Below are 14,237 nucleotides of genomic sequence, written 5' to 3' on the forward strand. Positions count from 1 at the left end.
ATAGATAGATAGATAGATAGATAGATAGATAGATAGATAGATAGATCGATCGATCGATCAATCTTAGAACCCAAAGTGTTTCTGAAGAGCCCATCACCTGCGATGTTGAATACCAAGGTTGTAAGTGGTTAATGTTTTTTTTTTATAATAGAGTTGTAAATGATATTGCTTTCTAAAGATTTTATGTTTAATTACTTTTTTGTGTTATAGGTTAATAATAATATTTTAATGCTAGTTATATATAATTAGGTTTTAGTAGGGTCTATTTTATTTTTGTTTTGATCATATATCTAAAGATTTGTTTATTTTATTAAACTGTTCTTTTTAACGGGTTGATAGGTTTGTAGGGGAAGAGGGTTGGAACCACCCGCGTAGCTAGGGGGGAGGAGGGGGGCGGTCCGCCCCAGGCGGCAATAGTTTGAAGTGCAAGCGCTGCTGCACACACGAATTTGACGCAGGGCGTCCTGCCGCCCGCGGCGCCGGCAGAGCTAGGGTCATTTGCGGTTCTTTGGCTCCGGGCCTGGCCCCTGCGTGTCCCCAGGCCCTGTGCTGCCGGGCAGGATAAGGCTTGCCAAGTTGCTTGCGGCTGCCTCCCTGCCCAACGACGACGTGGAGGAGAAGAGCTCGGTGTTGCCGGTGAGTGTCACGCCCGGCGCAGTCTGCTCCCTTTGAGTGCCCCCGCCCGCCCAGTCTCCTACTCCAGTCACGCTCATTCACACGGTGATGTGACTCGACTGGAGAGTTCAGGAAGAATATGCTCGGCTTCGCTTGCTAGTTGTGAATGTGCAGTAACCTCAGGCTACATCCATCAAGCCATTGAAGGAAAGTAATCAAATTGGGCAAATGCTTTAATTGCGAGGTTTCTTTGTCATGTTCTCAGCCTGTGTCAAGGATCTCAATTCACGAGAGGAAGTCATTGTGTGTCGGGCCTTGAAAACACACGCAGGAAAAGTGGAGACACTAGAAAAAAGAATTAACAAATTGGAATGATTCCATCAGTACATTACTATGAAAGTGTCTGGTAAAAAAAAGAGTATGTTAACACTTAACGTAAGAAGCGGTTTCATTAAAATGAAATAAAACCGGGCTGCAACTCTGTCCAAGAAATTAGCGTCACATGTTACTATAGACAATTTATAAGTTTAGCAAGCGGAGTTTATACAGTAGAGATTTTGGTTCATGTATTTGCTGACAGCAGCAGTTGAGGTTCCCTCTGCACTTCACCACACGAACAACTGTAGCTGTGTTTCGAAAGTATAGAGGCTGGCTGCGTTTGGAGTTCCGTTATATCACTTTAAAAGTGCGTGCCAAAAGAGTCAATAGAAATCTTTGCACTCCTCTTTGAGGAAGAACAGGGAATTATTGAAAATGGCAAAGGAGAGGATGGGTGATTGAGAGAAAGTGGTAGATTCATAGAGGAAAAAGAGAATAACAGTTTTTGGAAGCATGAACAAAGAATAACTGAGAGTTCATCATAGACGTCATGACAGAAAGTGACGTCACGAAAGGTGGCTTGCACCATCGGGCTCATTGCCTCCCCTCGCTCACCCTTAGATGTGATTGCATCTAAGAAGCCAGCGCGTGAGAAGCGCGCTGTGAGCTCCGATCTCGTCCCAGAGTGGCCAAAGAGTGAAGTCCAGCTGTTTGGCAGGGGGGACGGCGTCTACCCGGTAAAATAAGTTGGGGGACGCCGTCCACCCGCGTGGTACCCCGACTCGAGCACTGGTTGCCGTCCTTTTCCCCCGCACCCCTCCTACCTGCCATGGGCGGCAATCTGAGGGATAGCCCCGGGTGCCAGAAGCTCATTTCTACTAGTCATTCAATAACTGTTTATACATATTTTATATTTAAATAGTTTAATTGGTTAATTAGATTTGTAGTTATGTAAATGATTACATTGTTTTAATTAATTGATTAAATAATTTCAATGTATTAAGTTTACATTTTCCTATATAATGAGTGTTTTACTGTAATATAGATATCTTAATTATTGTGTTTATTGTTAGCCAGTATTAGTCTTATTCATTTTTTGTGGTTTGTTGGGTTTGTATGGGAGTAGAGTGGGAAGTGTTTTAATATATATTTTATTACTGTTTGTAAATAGCGTATTTATTTCTTATAACTTTCAAATTGTTAATTGTAATATTAATTATGTAAATTATTTTATTGGTATACAAATAAGTACATTTAAATACATTGGCAAAGATATTTTAACTGTTAAATGAATAATTAACTTATTAAATATATAAACTATTTATTATATTGAATTAATCTCATATATTTATTGAATGTGTTCTGTTTCAGTAGTTTTTATAAGAATTAGTTTAGCATCATTTTTTAATATTGTATACTGTTCGTTTTTTTCTACAATTAATTTTCTTTGTTTTTGAGTTGTTTGATTTTTGGGGTAGTAGGGTGGGCATGGTCTAAATATATACATATTTTCAATGTTTTTATATGGTAATTATATTTTCTTTTATGATAAGTATGATTGTAGTTTTAATGTTGTAATCATAATGTTTAAATATGTATATTGATTATTATGAAACATTTAAACTAGTATGTGGTTTATGTATATTTATCCATATTTTATTTAGCTGGTTTACCATTATTTTTCTTAATTTAGAAATGGAAATAGTAAATCTAAATCCTGCAATGTGTAACACTTTCCCTTCTGGTGCTGAGGTTGTAGAGGAAATTTTGAATCTGAACTATACAAAGTTCAAGACTTTCCCTACTTTTGCTTAGGTTGGAGTATGAACAGTATATGCGGCCCTTCCAATGTCCACCACTTAACTTATGAGTCAAAGTAGGAATAATAAATGTGTCCTCCCAAAGTCCAAAATGTTACTTACTGTACTTTAGGTGAAGTGTGAATAGTTACTCTGATCCCTCCTTACATTTTTTTCTAAAGGTCTTTAAGTTGTAGAAGTAACATTATTTTGTTTATATTGCTTTTCATTTTTGTTTTTATTTGAATACAGTTATAATGGTCTGTTTTATTTGTGTTTGTACTGTGAAGTTAATTGCAGTTAATTTTTCTTTTTATTAAAGTTGTATTTATTTAGTATCAATGTTTGTAGTATATGATTTATATATGTTTTGTTGTGTAAGATTTGTTTTATTAGAATTTTGCTTTTTATTTGCTTTATGTTTTAACCCAAATGTTTCTCCGAGCCCCAGGAGTCTCAGCGATGCCCCAGGTGGATAGATAATATTAAAATCACAATGGTTCAGGAAGAAAGTTATAAAACAGAAAACAAATACAGTTTAACTAAATGAAAAATGCAATTTGAACACAAGAAATGAGATACCCACACCAGAATTCTTTTAAAACCGAAAACAAAATGTGTTATTGAAATACAGAAATAATTCAATACAACAACCAATATAAAGACAGACAAACAATTTGTGCTCACAATGTTCATCTCTAAACAAAACATATACAGAAAAATATACAATGTAAATATAAAATATACACTGGCACAGGCAGAGGAAATAACAATAAAACAGTTTGACTGTATTAGAGCAGGAACATAGTGCAATCAATGCTTCCTCCTGATTCGCCAGAGGGAGCGCTGATGACGTTTCGACCTTCGTCATTTGTAAGGTCATCATCAGGACATATAAATACTTTCAGAGCACCCACATAAATGAATTTGTAGCATATAATGATTCCAACTTGGATCGAAAGGATGATTTTCAATCATAAAGTCAGAAAATTCACATCCATCTCAAATTAATTATTTCAGGGAACAATATTTCTGGTGCCACCAAGTGTATGAAAAATGACACAGGTTCATGAGAAACACTAGACTGAAGTTCATTTATGTTTATTGTATCAAGATGGAGCACTGTCACAGATTTAAATCCTGGGGAATCAAGTTTACCTCAGACTGCCGCAATGTTACACTAACAAACAGCCAAGGTGTATTGAGGGCACAATGCGGGGCCACTCTCACTAGCGCTATATAACACCATCAGCAATGCTGCTACGTGGGACATACCCAGGAAAGCCTGGGCCCAGGGTGGCCCTGTCTTTGCCACTCAGCAATCAGAGGAGGTCAGGCTGGGCATCCCCTCATGGTTTCTTGCCTTTTTCGATCCATTAGGCTCAACTTACATCTGTGAGGTTGGAGTGGGTACTTTGCCATATTTTTTTTTTTATGCATCTCTGTTTCTTAGTACCTTTGCAGCTAGTGAGGTGGCAGCTTATCTGCGATATTATATGCCTGGTTTTTTACTAATGAAGGAATGTGAGGTTACAAAATGGGCAAGCATAAGTTAAGGACATTTAATTCAAACAAAGCTAAAGACCTAACCCTTGATGGCTTCCTTGAGCAAGCTGTGAGAGTTATTGACAAAGAAACTCAGCTCACAGAGAGGAGGCTCTCCCTTGCTGTTGATAGCCATGAACAGTGTCCATGTATCAGCCGCAGTGATTTGCTCACCATACCAGGACAGGCTCAAAGTAGTAGGTCAGAATTTTCCCTAAATAATACTTCAAACCTTTGCCAAAGGGAGCTACACTGCCTCTTGTGGTCAGCTCACCATCTGCAGAATGCAAAAAATGTGGGAAACAGTCAATATTGATGGATGTGGTTGTGGATCAGTGTTACAACCCTGTGACTACCCTCTGACCCGTCTGTGATAGATTATGATGCCATGGACCTTTCTATTTGTATGTGAGATAGACGTAAATCCATCTTGACTGACTGCCTCTGCCAGCTTAATGATTGTGTAGAGGCAATTGAAAGTAAACTGATTGAGCTCATGGGCCTGGGTTCAGTGGCACGCCGGAGGGAAGATTACAGTATCATTTTTTCTACCACTACAACACAGACTCTACCCCTACGCCACGGCCAAATCCACGGTCTCCCAGCATTCCTGTATGATCTCTCATCAACCCCAACTGGTAGCTGGAGCACCTTTATCCAGACCCCCCCAGGATTTTGCAGCTTTCAGTGGCAAATTTTGTGGCCAAAAAAAGCCACATATGCAGCCCAAAACTTCAAACATCACAGGATTTTTGCATTGGCCAAAATCAGTGCCCACCTGCAGGGTCCGCAGGGGGTACTCAAAGGTGTGAGGCTGTCTGCAGGCTTATGGGGGGGGCGAGGTACATTTCAAAGGCAGGCGACAGAGGAATTTATCACCTATGCAGCCTGCCTGTTGTTCACCCTCTCTTTAATGGCTCAGTGGAAGCACAGAGCCAGTAAAGAGAGGGTGAACAGCAGTTTTTCTTCACATATTTTGCAGGCACTTTTGTAAAAATCACGGCAATACTACAAAAGTGCCGATTTTGAAATTGTCAAATACTGGAGGGTCTGCTTATCTCCATCATGTTCTGAGATTCATAAGCAAATCCAAATCCTGGTTTACTGTCTAAAAATGCCACCCTTGGATGTATTGAAGGGAGTAATTCAGTGTGCCATTAATGCACGACTCTTGCCCTTTGTCTTTTTTTGGCGAATGCCTCTCTACAGCCACCCCAGGTGACCGAGAGTGCTGAACAGTTAACAAATAAGGTCACTCACTGGCTACATTCTAATATCCGATGCGAAGTTCACTTATTTTCAGACATATTGTTTGTTCACCGTGTGGGATGGGTGGGACCAAAGAAATATGTGGGGGATTGCACCATTATTAATTTTTCAAACACATTTGTTGCATGCAAATTGATTCAGTCATCTTATCTGGATCTTACCCATTAAAGTAGAGTCAAGGTAAGCCAATGGGATATTTTTATAGAGACCTGCGTAAGAGGTCTGCCTTCTCCAGTGCCCACCAACAATTTTTTTTCTGTACTGGCTGGAGGGGGCAACAATGGATCCAACTTCATTCTCTACAGTTGAACCTATAAGCACTTGGGCTTTTATTTTGACAATCGGCATGACCACCAGCAGCAAAAAATGTACATCGCCCAGAGAGCAAACGCACTTTCATTTGCCTTCATGTCTTTTGCAAAAAAGCTTACGGGGCCAACATACAAACCATTATTAGCAACATTAAAAGCCAAGGTGCTTCCTACGCTGTCTTACGGCAGTGCAGCCCTTTATGGGAAAGACGCGGACCTGCTGAACAAATTACAGACGGCTATGTACAAATCCACTTTCCAAATTCACCGGGCAGCTTCACCAGCTCAGACAAGACTAGAATTTGGGGTAATAAACGAAACAGTGGGAAGGAAGTACGCAACAATATAGTACTGGTACAGCCTGAAACAGAACATATTCGCTTCAGAGATGCACAAAGCCCTGTGGGACGAAATAAAGACTGATGTAAAGTCTCCATACAATCAGTTTCTCGAGAAGGCCTTAACTGACACCGGGACAAGAAACCTTTGCCTTATACAGCTTTTAGGAAAGCCAAAAACAAATCAACAAAATTCCATTCACTTGTAACTGACAAGGCTAGTTTCAGTACAAGAAAACATGCCTGGATGGTTATCTCCAAATACAAAACACTCACTGCAGCCCCATACCTAACAATTACATTTCCGGCCCCTAGAAAACAAAAGCTAATGGCGCTACGTCTGGGGAAATTTCCCTCTACCATGGACCAGCCAATTTGGGAGCATGACGGACCCACAACTTGCAGACTATGTGGCTGCAGCAAGGATGACTTCATTCATCTCGTTTGCATTTGTCCGAATTTGGCCCACGCTCGAGCCATCTTCCTAAAAAAGGCCATGAATGAACGAGGCATCAGAACGTGCAGATCGGCGATTATGGCAGCCTTAAATCCAACAGACACCCGCCTGAACTGCCTATTAATAAAGTTCCTGCTGGTTCATGCTCAAGCGTTGAACCACAACCTGGTACCCTCCCTGAACAAGGGACACATGTCGGTGGCCTCAGTGGAAGAAGGCTCACTTGAACTAACAAAGGCCCTCTCGAATTTAACAAAGAATAATACCAGAACTCTTGGAACCACATTTTATATGTGTTAACAATAGTTTCTTGACTGTTTCTTTCTTTTAACTTGTATATTATGTTCACCAAAATGCTCACATTTAAAAAAAGGAAAACTCAGAATGTACTAGACTCAGAATGCTTTTAGATCAAAAGAAGGAGAATGCGGTCAAATATAAAGAGCCTTGATCCCTGTACTTTATTCTTTTTTTTTTAAATGTATTGTTATGGTTTTAATGATCTGAAACAATAAACTTTGTCACTTCACTTCAGTCAAACCAATCACTGGTGTCTCTACCAGAGTGTGACTGTGAGGCCTTCTGACAATGATGTGGTTGCGAAGGAAGGTAATTTGTTTGTAGCTAACCCTCAACTGGAACCATTCCGTCTGGCCAAAATGGTTATGTTGCTGAGCTGGAATATAGCAGGGCTTGCTGCCAAACTTCGAATAAAAAACTGTGTGGAATGTATTGCTTCCTATCACACAGTAATGCTATAGGAGACATGGGCCTTAAATAATGTATTATGCAAAAACAATTTTTCAGTCAGAGTATTCCCTTTCAGTCTGTGTGGCCGGGAGAGCACATGCAGGGTTACCGATTTGGTTAAAAACTACACTTGATTGTACTGTACTGCTCATCCCTACAGATAGTGGACTTATCCAGGCATTTGAAGTAAAATGATCTGAAGCTGTTGGTGTTTTTCTAATCAATTTGTATAATGACGACTTCTCTACCAACCATAACCCCAATTTTTGCATCCCTTTTTGATTTTATTGGTGGGCTTGAGCACAACAGAGGTATTGATATGAAGACTATTCTTGCTGGGGATTGTATTGCAAAACTGGGCTACAGGGTAGTAGCACCAGAGGGACACATACTCGTGCTTGATTCCTTGGATAGTCCTGTCAAATCTACCAATTGTAGATGAATGATGTTGCATCCCTATCTGCTCAAATTTGACATTTGTAACACATTTGAAACAGTAGTACCTCAAAGCCTGCTGATTGCTATTTTAATGGGGGGGGGGGTGCATATGTCAATAATTGACTACATTTTTTCCACCAAGAACCTTCTTAATCATATTGTGGATGGTAAAGTATGCCCTAGCATCTTAAGTGATCATACCCACTTATTATCACTCTGGAATGTCCTCAGACTCATTCTTGGGACATTGCTGCAAGGGATACAAACGTGCGCCCAGGGGATAACGGTCAAATGCTAGTATGTAGGACTGTAAATCTATGTGATGTCCTGTGCAGGTCGAGGGGCAGGCTCATATGAAGAAGCAGGACACCTAGCTTGCTAGGTGTGTGAGAGTCCTAGTTCCAACAAGGGAAATTCCCCCTCCTTTTTTTGCCTCCTAGGTGGAAAGACCACCTTGTGGTGTTAATTCCCCTCCTACATTTTCTCGTTATTTACTCAGACCTTGAGGAACTTCATACCCTCTTTGTACACTGTCTCTACGGGGCATGTATGCTGGACCTCATTAAACTTGTCCCCTGGTCCCTCTCATTTGTTTCATTCTCTTTTAATCCCGTTACTCAGAAGTGCTTTGGTGACCAGATATACTCAGATGCTATTATACTTGCAGATGCTTCATTCACCCAAGGCATGCGTTTGAGTTGCTACTTTTCCTAAATGTGCTCTTTATTGTTTTAGTTTGTAAAATATCTACTTTTTAACTCATTTTATAAGTATTATTTCTACTTGGATCTGCTATTTACCATTATATATCTCTGATGTGATGATGTGCTTTTATGAATATTTGTTTTAATGATCGAATAGAGATCGAATAAAGCTACTGATTGCCAAACTATTTGTGTGATTTAATTTTAATATGAAATTAATGTTAATGATTTTAGTTGCATAATTTCACCTATTTTACATTTTGAGGAATATTAGTTTTTTAAATCACATTTGCATTGTAATCATTTGAATGTATATTGGTATAAGATTTGATTGTGTAGCTTTGTAAAATATTTGTAATTTTTATTTGTATTTTTTACTATATATATATTAATTTTATATGGTTTATTGTTCACATATTTTTGTTTTCCAAGTGTATTTTAACATTATATATTTAATTGTACATTATTTACATTATAAAATTTAGTTAAATCCTTTCAATGTTTTGTGTATGTTTTTAAGTGTATTTAAAGTTTATCTATTTCCAAAGTTAACGCAGTGTTAAATATTTGAAATTCTATATACTGACTTATTTAACGGAAACGTTGTGGACCGTTGGGGTCTACTTTATTTTTGTAGTTGATATTTTTGCACTTTCGATAATCCATACTAACATAATAAAGAGAGAGCCCAAACCTTTGAGGTGGGTAATCTCAGGAACCACAGCACCAATCACAACACCCAATACAGCGTTGGAAAGGGCAGTTGCAGCAGAAGGACATAGGCTATGCAGACGCCCACCATATACATTTAGAAGGTAAAAGAACTGTGCCAGCAAAGTAGTCCCTTGTGGGCGTGCCTGCATTGTGCTTTGGGCGTGTGCTGGGGGTGTGACAAATGCTGGGGGCGTGTGGTACCTTCCGCCCTTCATGCCATGTCTTATATCGTGTGCTAATCCCACCCTGCTCCCTTTAAATACCCCTGCACCCCATAATCATAACCCACCCTTACTCCTTAAAATACCCCAACACCCTTAAACACTAACCCATCTTAACCCTATAAATATATCCTGTACCCCAAAACCCAAACCTATCCCTAAACCCTAAAAATACCCCTGTACCCCAAAACCCAAACCTAGCCCTGTACCCTATAAATACCCCTGTACCTCAAAACCCAAACCTACCCCTGAACCCTAAAAATACGCCGGTACCCCAAAACCCAAACCTACTCCTGAACCCTACAATGCCCCTGTACCCCAAAACCCAAACCTAACCCTCAACCCTTAAAATACCCCTGTACCCCAAAACCCAAACCTACCCATGAACCCTAAAAATAACTCTGTACCCCAAAACCCAAACCTACCCCTGAGCCCTAAAATACCCATGTACCCCAAAACCCAAACCTAGCCCTGAACCCTAAAAATACCCCTGTACCCCTAAACCCAAACCTAGCCCTGAACCCTTAAAATACCCCTGAACCCCAAAACTCTAACCTACCCCTGAACCCTAAAAATACCCCTATACCCCAAAACCCAAACCTAGCCCTGAACCCTAAAAATACCCCTGTACCCCAAACCCCATACCTATCCCTAAACCCTAAAACTACCCCTGTACCCCATAACCCAAAACTATATCTGAACCCTTAAAATACCCAAACACCCCAAAACATATACCTCAGTACCCCAAAACATATACCCCTATACCCATACTTACCTTATCCAAACATTAAAAAAAACATGCTTTTACCATTTATGCATTTACAACGAATTTCGTTGTAAATGTATGCGCGGCTAAAAGCATATAAAATGTAATGCCATGCGTTATAATGGCATTGCGGAGTCATGGTACTTTCGTAATGAAAGTATGCAGAGTGATGGTATGCGGAAAGAAAGTTGCCGAATAATGGCTGTTTACCCTCCACCGGTAAGTACATTGGTGGCACGGCGGCCCACATCTCCAGCAACATACTCATATTTTTTCACCACCCATTTGAAAAATGCACAGGTCTCTCTCATTGATGGCCAGCACCGACATACACTTTTAGACACACCTCCAGCCACAAGTTCTAGAATTGCGAACTTTAGAGCTGGGGAGCTACGTTCGAATCTCGGCATCCTGTGATTCCAGGCAAATCGCTTTGACTCCACGTGCCTACCACAAATGAATGTGTTCTTCTGTAATGTAAATTGTTCTCATGCCATGTTGTCGATTTTGCGCTATATAATATTGCAAGGAAAAATAAAGTAGGAAAACTCGAGTTCACACACTGCTGAACGCGCACTCTTAAGTGCATCAGCAGTACACTGTGAATCGGAGCGTTTCCCAGGCCTGTCACAGATAAGAAATGCTATCAAAACGAAATCCAACAAAACAATATACTACTGGCCGGCAGCAATTCGTACCCAGACAACGTCGGGACGGGCTGCTAGTAAGTATATAAAGTCAATAGTTGTGTCCTCGATCTTTTTGTCAATACTTATTGTTGCAATATTTTTTGTGGTGATATCAAAATATAGAAGCTGAAGTTATGATGCTTTGCTCCATTGTCAATAATATTAAACTAAATAGCCAAAAGTTACACATATGAGAATTTATAGGAGCTTGCATTTGGGGTTCTTATTAATAGCGCATCTTTAAAGTGACTCTGAGAAAAACTATGTATTCATTGTAAAAGCTTACCGTGAGCATATCATCACACTTCATGTCTGGGGACTCTCCATCCTCACTCTTGTTGTAGAACTTCCTGAAGAAATTGAAAGCCACCACTGTGTACAAATATACCACAACAGCTAGCAATCCGACTGTTAACACCAGCTATGAAGGAAGAGAAGAAAACACATATTTTTGTCCCAACTCTATCAACCTATCTGCACAAATAAAACATGTTCACTTGCTCGCTAACTACTTACTCCCTTACTGAATGTGGGTTAAGGAAACAGACCTATTGGGTTTAACATTCAAGCTGTTAGCAAGATTTGGATCATTTCCTTTTTAATTGTTGTAGTAAGAACATATCAGTTTAATTTTGTATAAACCTAAAACAGTAACAATAACGAGTTGTACAAGAGAGAATGCATATTTTTGTATCATGTACGCCAGAGGAATATAATAGAGGAAATCGGTGATCAAACGGGTGCCGCTTTGGTTTAAGCTGGTGAGTTGCGTGGCTAATAGTGGTGAATAAGGCTCTGTTTGAAGGAGTGAGGGGCTTATTAACAAGCCCATGTGTCCTGCCTGAATGTCACTTATATTGACGTTCTGGCGGAGCACAATGAATTGCCGTATCTACAAGGCCACGTAAATCCATCCTGCGTGACTTTTCTGGCCTTGTAGATATGGAGTGAGGCAATTTGGCGCAAGATGCTTTGTTGACTCACACTGCAATGGGGAGGCATCCCATAGGCGTGATGGTGAATGTTCCCACGTAAAACCAATGTCATTTGACACATTCCCAGATTTACAACATTCTGTTAACCTGGGAATTCGTCAAAAGCATACACCTTCCAAGGAGTGGCGTAGGGGGGCAACAATGAGGATAAATAACTTTATTTCTGGTTGCACAAAAACAATAATTTCCACTACGCAGACACTCTAGCCCCATGGAGCAAGGGTGCCTGTGTTGGCACATGGCAGCTAATTTTGCACCAGCACTGGGGAAGAGGACAGTAATGCGCCATATCTCACAGATGTGGCACATTCCTGCCCTTTTCTTTTGATGTACGGCAGTGCAGCACAAAGGCTCTCAGTGCTGCCGTAAGCCAAAAGTTTGTAAATTATTCCCTCAGTTTCTTGTAGTTTTCTGAAGTTTAGGAGAGAGGCAGCAATCTTGTAAGTGTATTAGGAGAGAACTTCACATCCTGTAGAGTGGCTTGAAAATGGCAGTTTCCTCATATTTTCCCTTTCCTATCCATTTGTGTTTGAATTTATGATAAACAACCCAATATTAGGACCACCATACAAAACATTTGACTGAACCGTTTCTATATATGGTGGATGTTCTAAGTTGACTGACTTATGAATTAACTTCAATAATTGTTTGACGATAGTCATATTGTGGTAAAAGAAAAATGGTTTCGTAGTTTGTACTACTCATACTAATCTGTCTAAAAGAAATGCCCTCCTGAATCTAAAATATGGCAACCAGACAAGCAAATGGACTGTTTACTAACAATTTTATGTTTATTAAACATGCCACTTGTTTGCATTGTAGTGATCAGATATAGCATTTTATAAGTGCTGTTTTAATAATAAACAAGTTACTCACCTTTGGTAATGATAACATTAGGAACATTAGTTAGTGATAGATTCTTTACCTTAGAATTACCCCCAGGCATTAGACTGGATCCGGAAAGTTTTTGTCAGCAGTACCCCTGAGCGTCGGAAGGTGGCGTTGTGTGGCTCCACGACCATAGTTGGCGTCGTGGTCGCTGAAATGACGTCCCAGCAGCAACTTAGACATCAGTTCTGTACACGAATCTCCATGCCAGGAACGCAGAGCCATGCAAGATATTGACCACTGGTGCATTGAAACTAGGGCCCTGAAAGGGATGACCTTAACCCTAGAAATCAGTTCGCAGAACGGGGAGGATGGGTAGGGCGCTAAGGAATCTATCTTTAACTAATGTTTCTTACAGATATATTATTACCGAAGGTAAGTAACTTGTTCATCTGAAAGAAACACGTAGTGAGAGATTCCTTACCTTACAATAGATACCCCAGCAATACCAACCCCAGTGGTGGGCCTGCGAACCAAAGTGATGGTCTGCCTGATGTGAAAGGCAGTGACAACCTTTGGCAGAAAGGATGGACATGTTCTGAGCACCACCTTGTCCGGATGGACGGACAGAAAAGGAGGTTTACAAGAAAGTGCCTGGAGCTCACTCACTCTTCTGGTAGAGGTGATGGCAACCAGGAAAGCGGTCTTCAAAGTTAACAGACAAAGAGGACAGTTGCGAAGAGGCTCAAAGGGAGTGCACAATAAATATGTGAGAACCAGGTTCAAATCCCACTGTGGCATTACGAAGGGAATAGGAGGGAAAAGATGAGAATGCCTTAGAGGAATCTCTTTAAAACAGGTGACTTGAAAAGAGAAGGCTGATCAGGGAGCCTGAGAAAGGCCGAAATAGCAGAAAGGTAGCCCTTGATAGTGCCCAGAGCAGAGTTCTGTTGGGCCAAAGAAAGAAGGAATAGAAGGACTTCTGAAAGAGTGTCAGACTCTGGGGAAAGGGAAACTCCCCGCCGCCATCACCGGCGAGATCGTTGGCCACGCCCCTTTTTAGGCCACGCCCCCCATTTGCCTTCTTCCGGCACCCATAAAAAATGTGCCATTTTAGGAAGCGCGTACTAGAGGAAGGGGGTCCCAATGTAGAACCAAGTTACTTAACACACAATTAAATCTTAATAACACAATTCAAGATTCTGCAATGTTTTATTCACACAGCAGACGCCATTAGGATATAGTATCCAACATTTTGCATTATAAAGACGGTTGATTAGTGCCCAGGAGGGGGAAGTGGTCAAGTGAGGTAAGTGCAGGTAGGGAAAGTGACCATAAAAACAGACAATAATCTGAAAAATTGTATCCTGATTTGGAAAGTACACATGAACACAAATCACATCGAATCAATTGAGCAACCCATGCCCAAAGCAGTACATCAATGTAGCAATTTATGGAGATAGGGGCTGGAATCCAGGGA

General features: G+C 40.5%; 1 protein-coding gene across 1 annotated transcript in view; it reads right to left on the bottom strand.

Moving 5' to 3' along the window:
* RYR2 (ryanodine receptor 2) overlaps nucleotides 1–14,237 on the bottom strand; it is a 3,071,198-nt gene that overhangs the window by 135,031 nt on the left and 2,921,930 nt on the right. The window contains exon 97 of the mRNA XM_078648003.1: nucleotides 11,221–11,355. Within this exon, the coding sequence (XP_078504129.1) occupies nucleotides 11,221–11,355 (135 nt within the window). The remainder of the gene's footprint in view (nucleotides 1–11,220; nucleotides 11,356–14,237) is intronic.

The sequence above is a fragment of the Lissotriton helveticus genome, chromosome 6, assembly GCF_964261635.1.
Source record: "Lissotriton helveticus chromosome 6, aLisHel1.1, whole genome shotgun sequence".
Taxonomy (NCBI): Eukaryota; Metazoa; Chordata; class Amphibia; order Caudata; family Salamandridae; genus Lissotriton; species Lissotriton helveticus.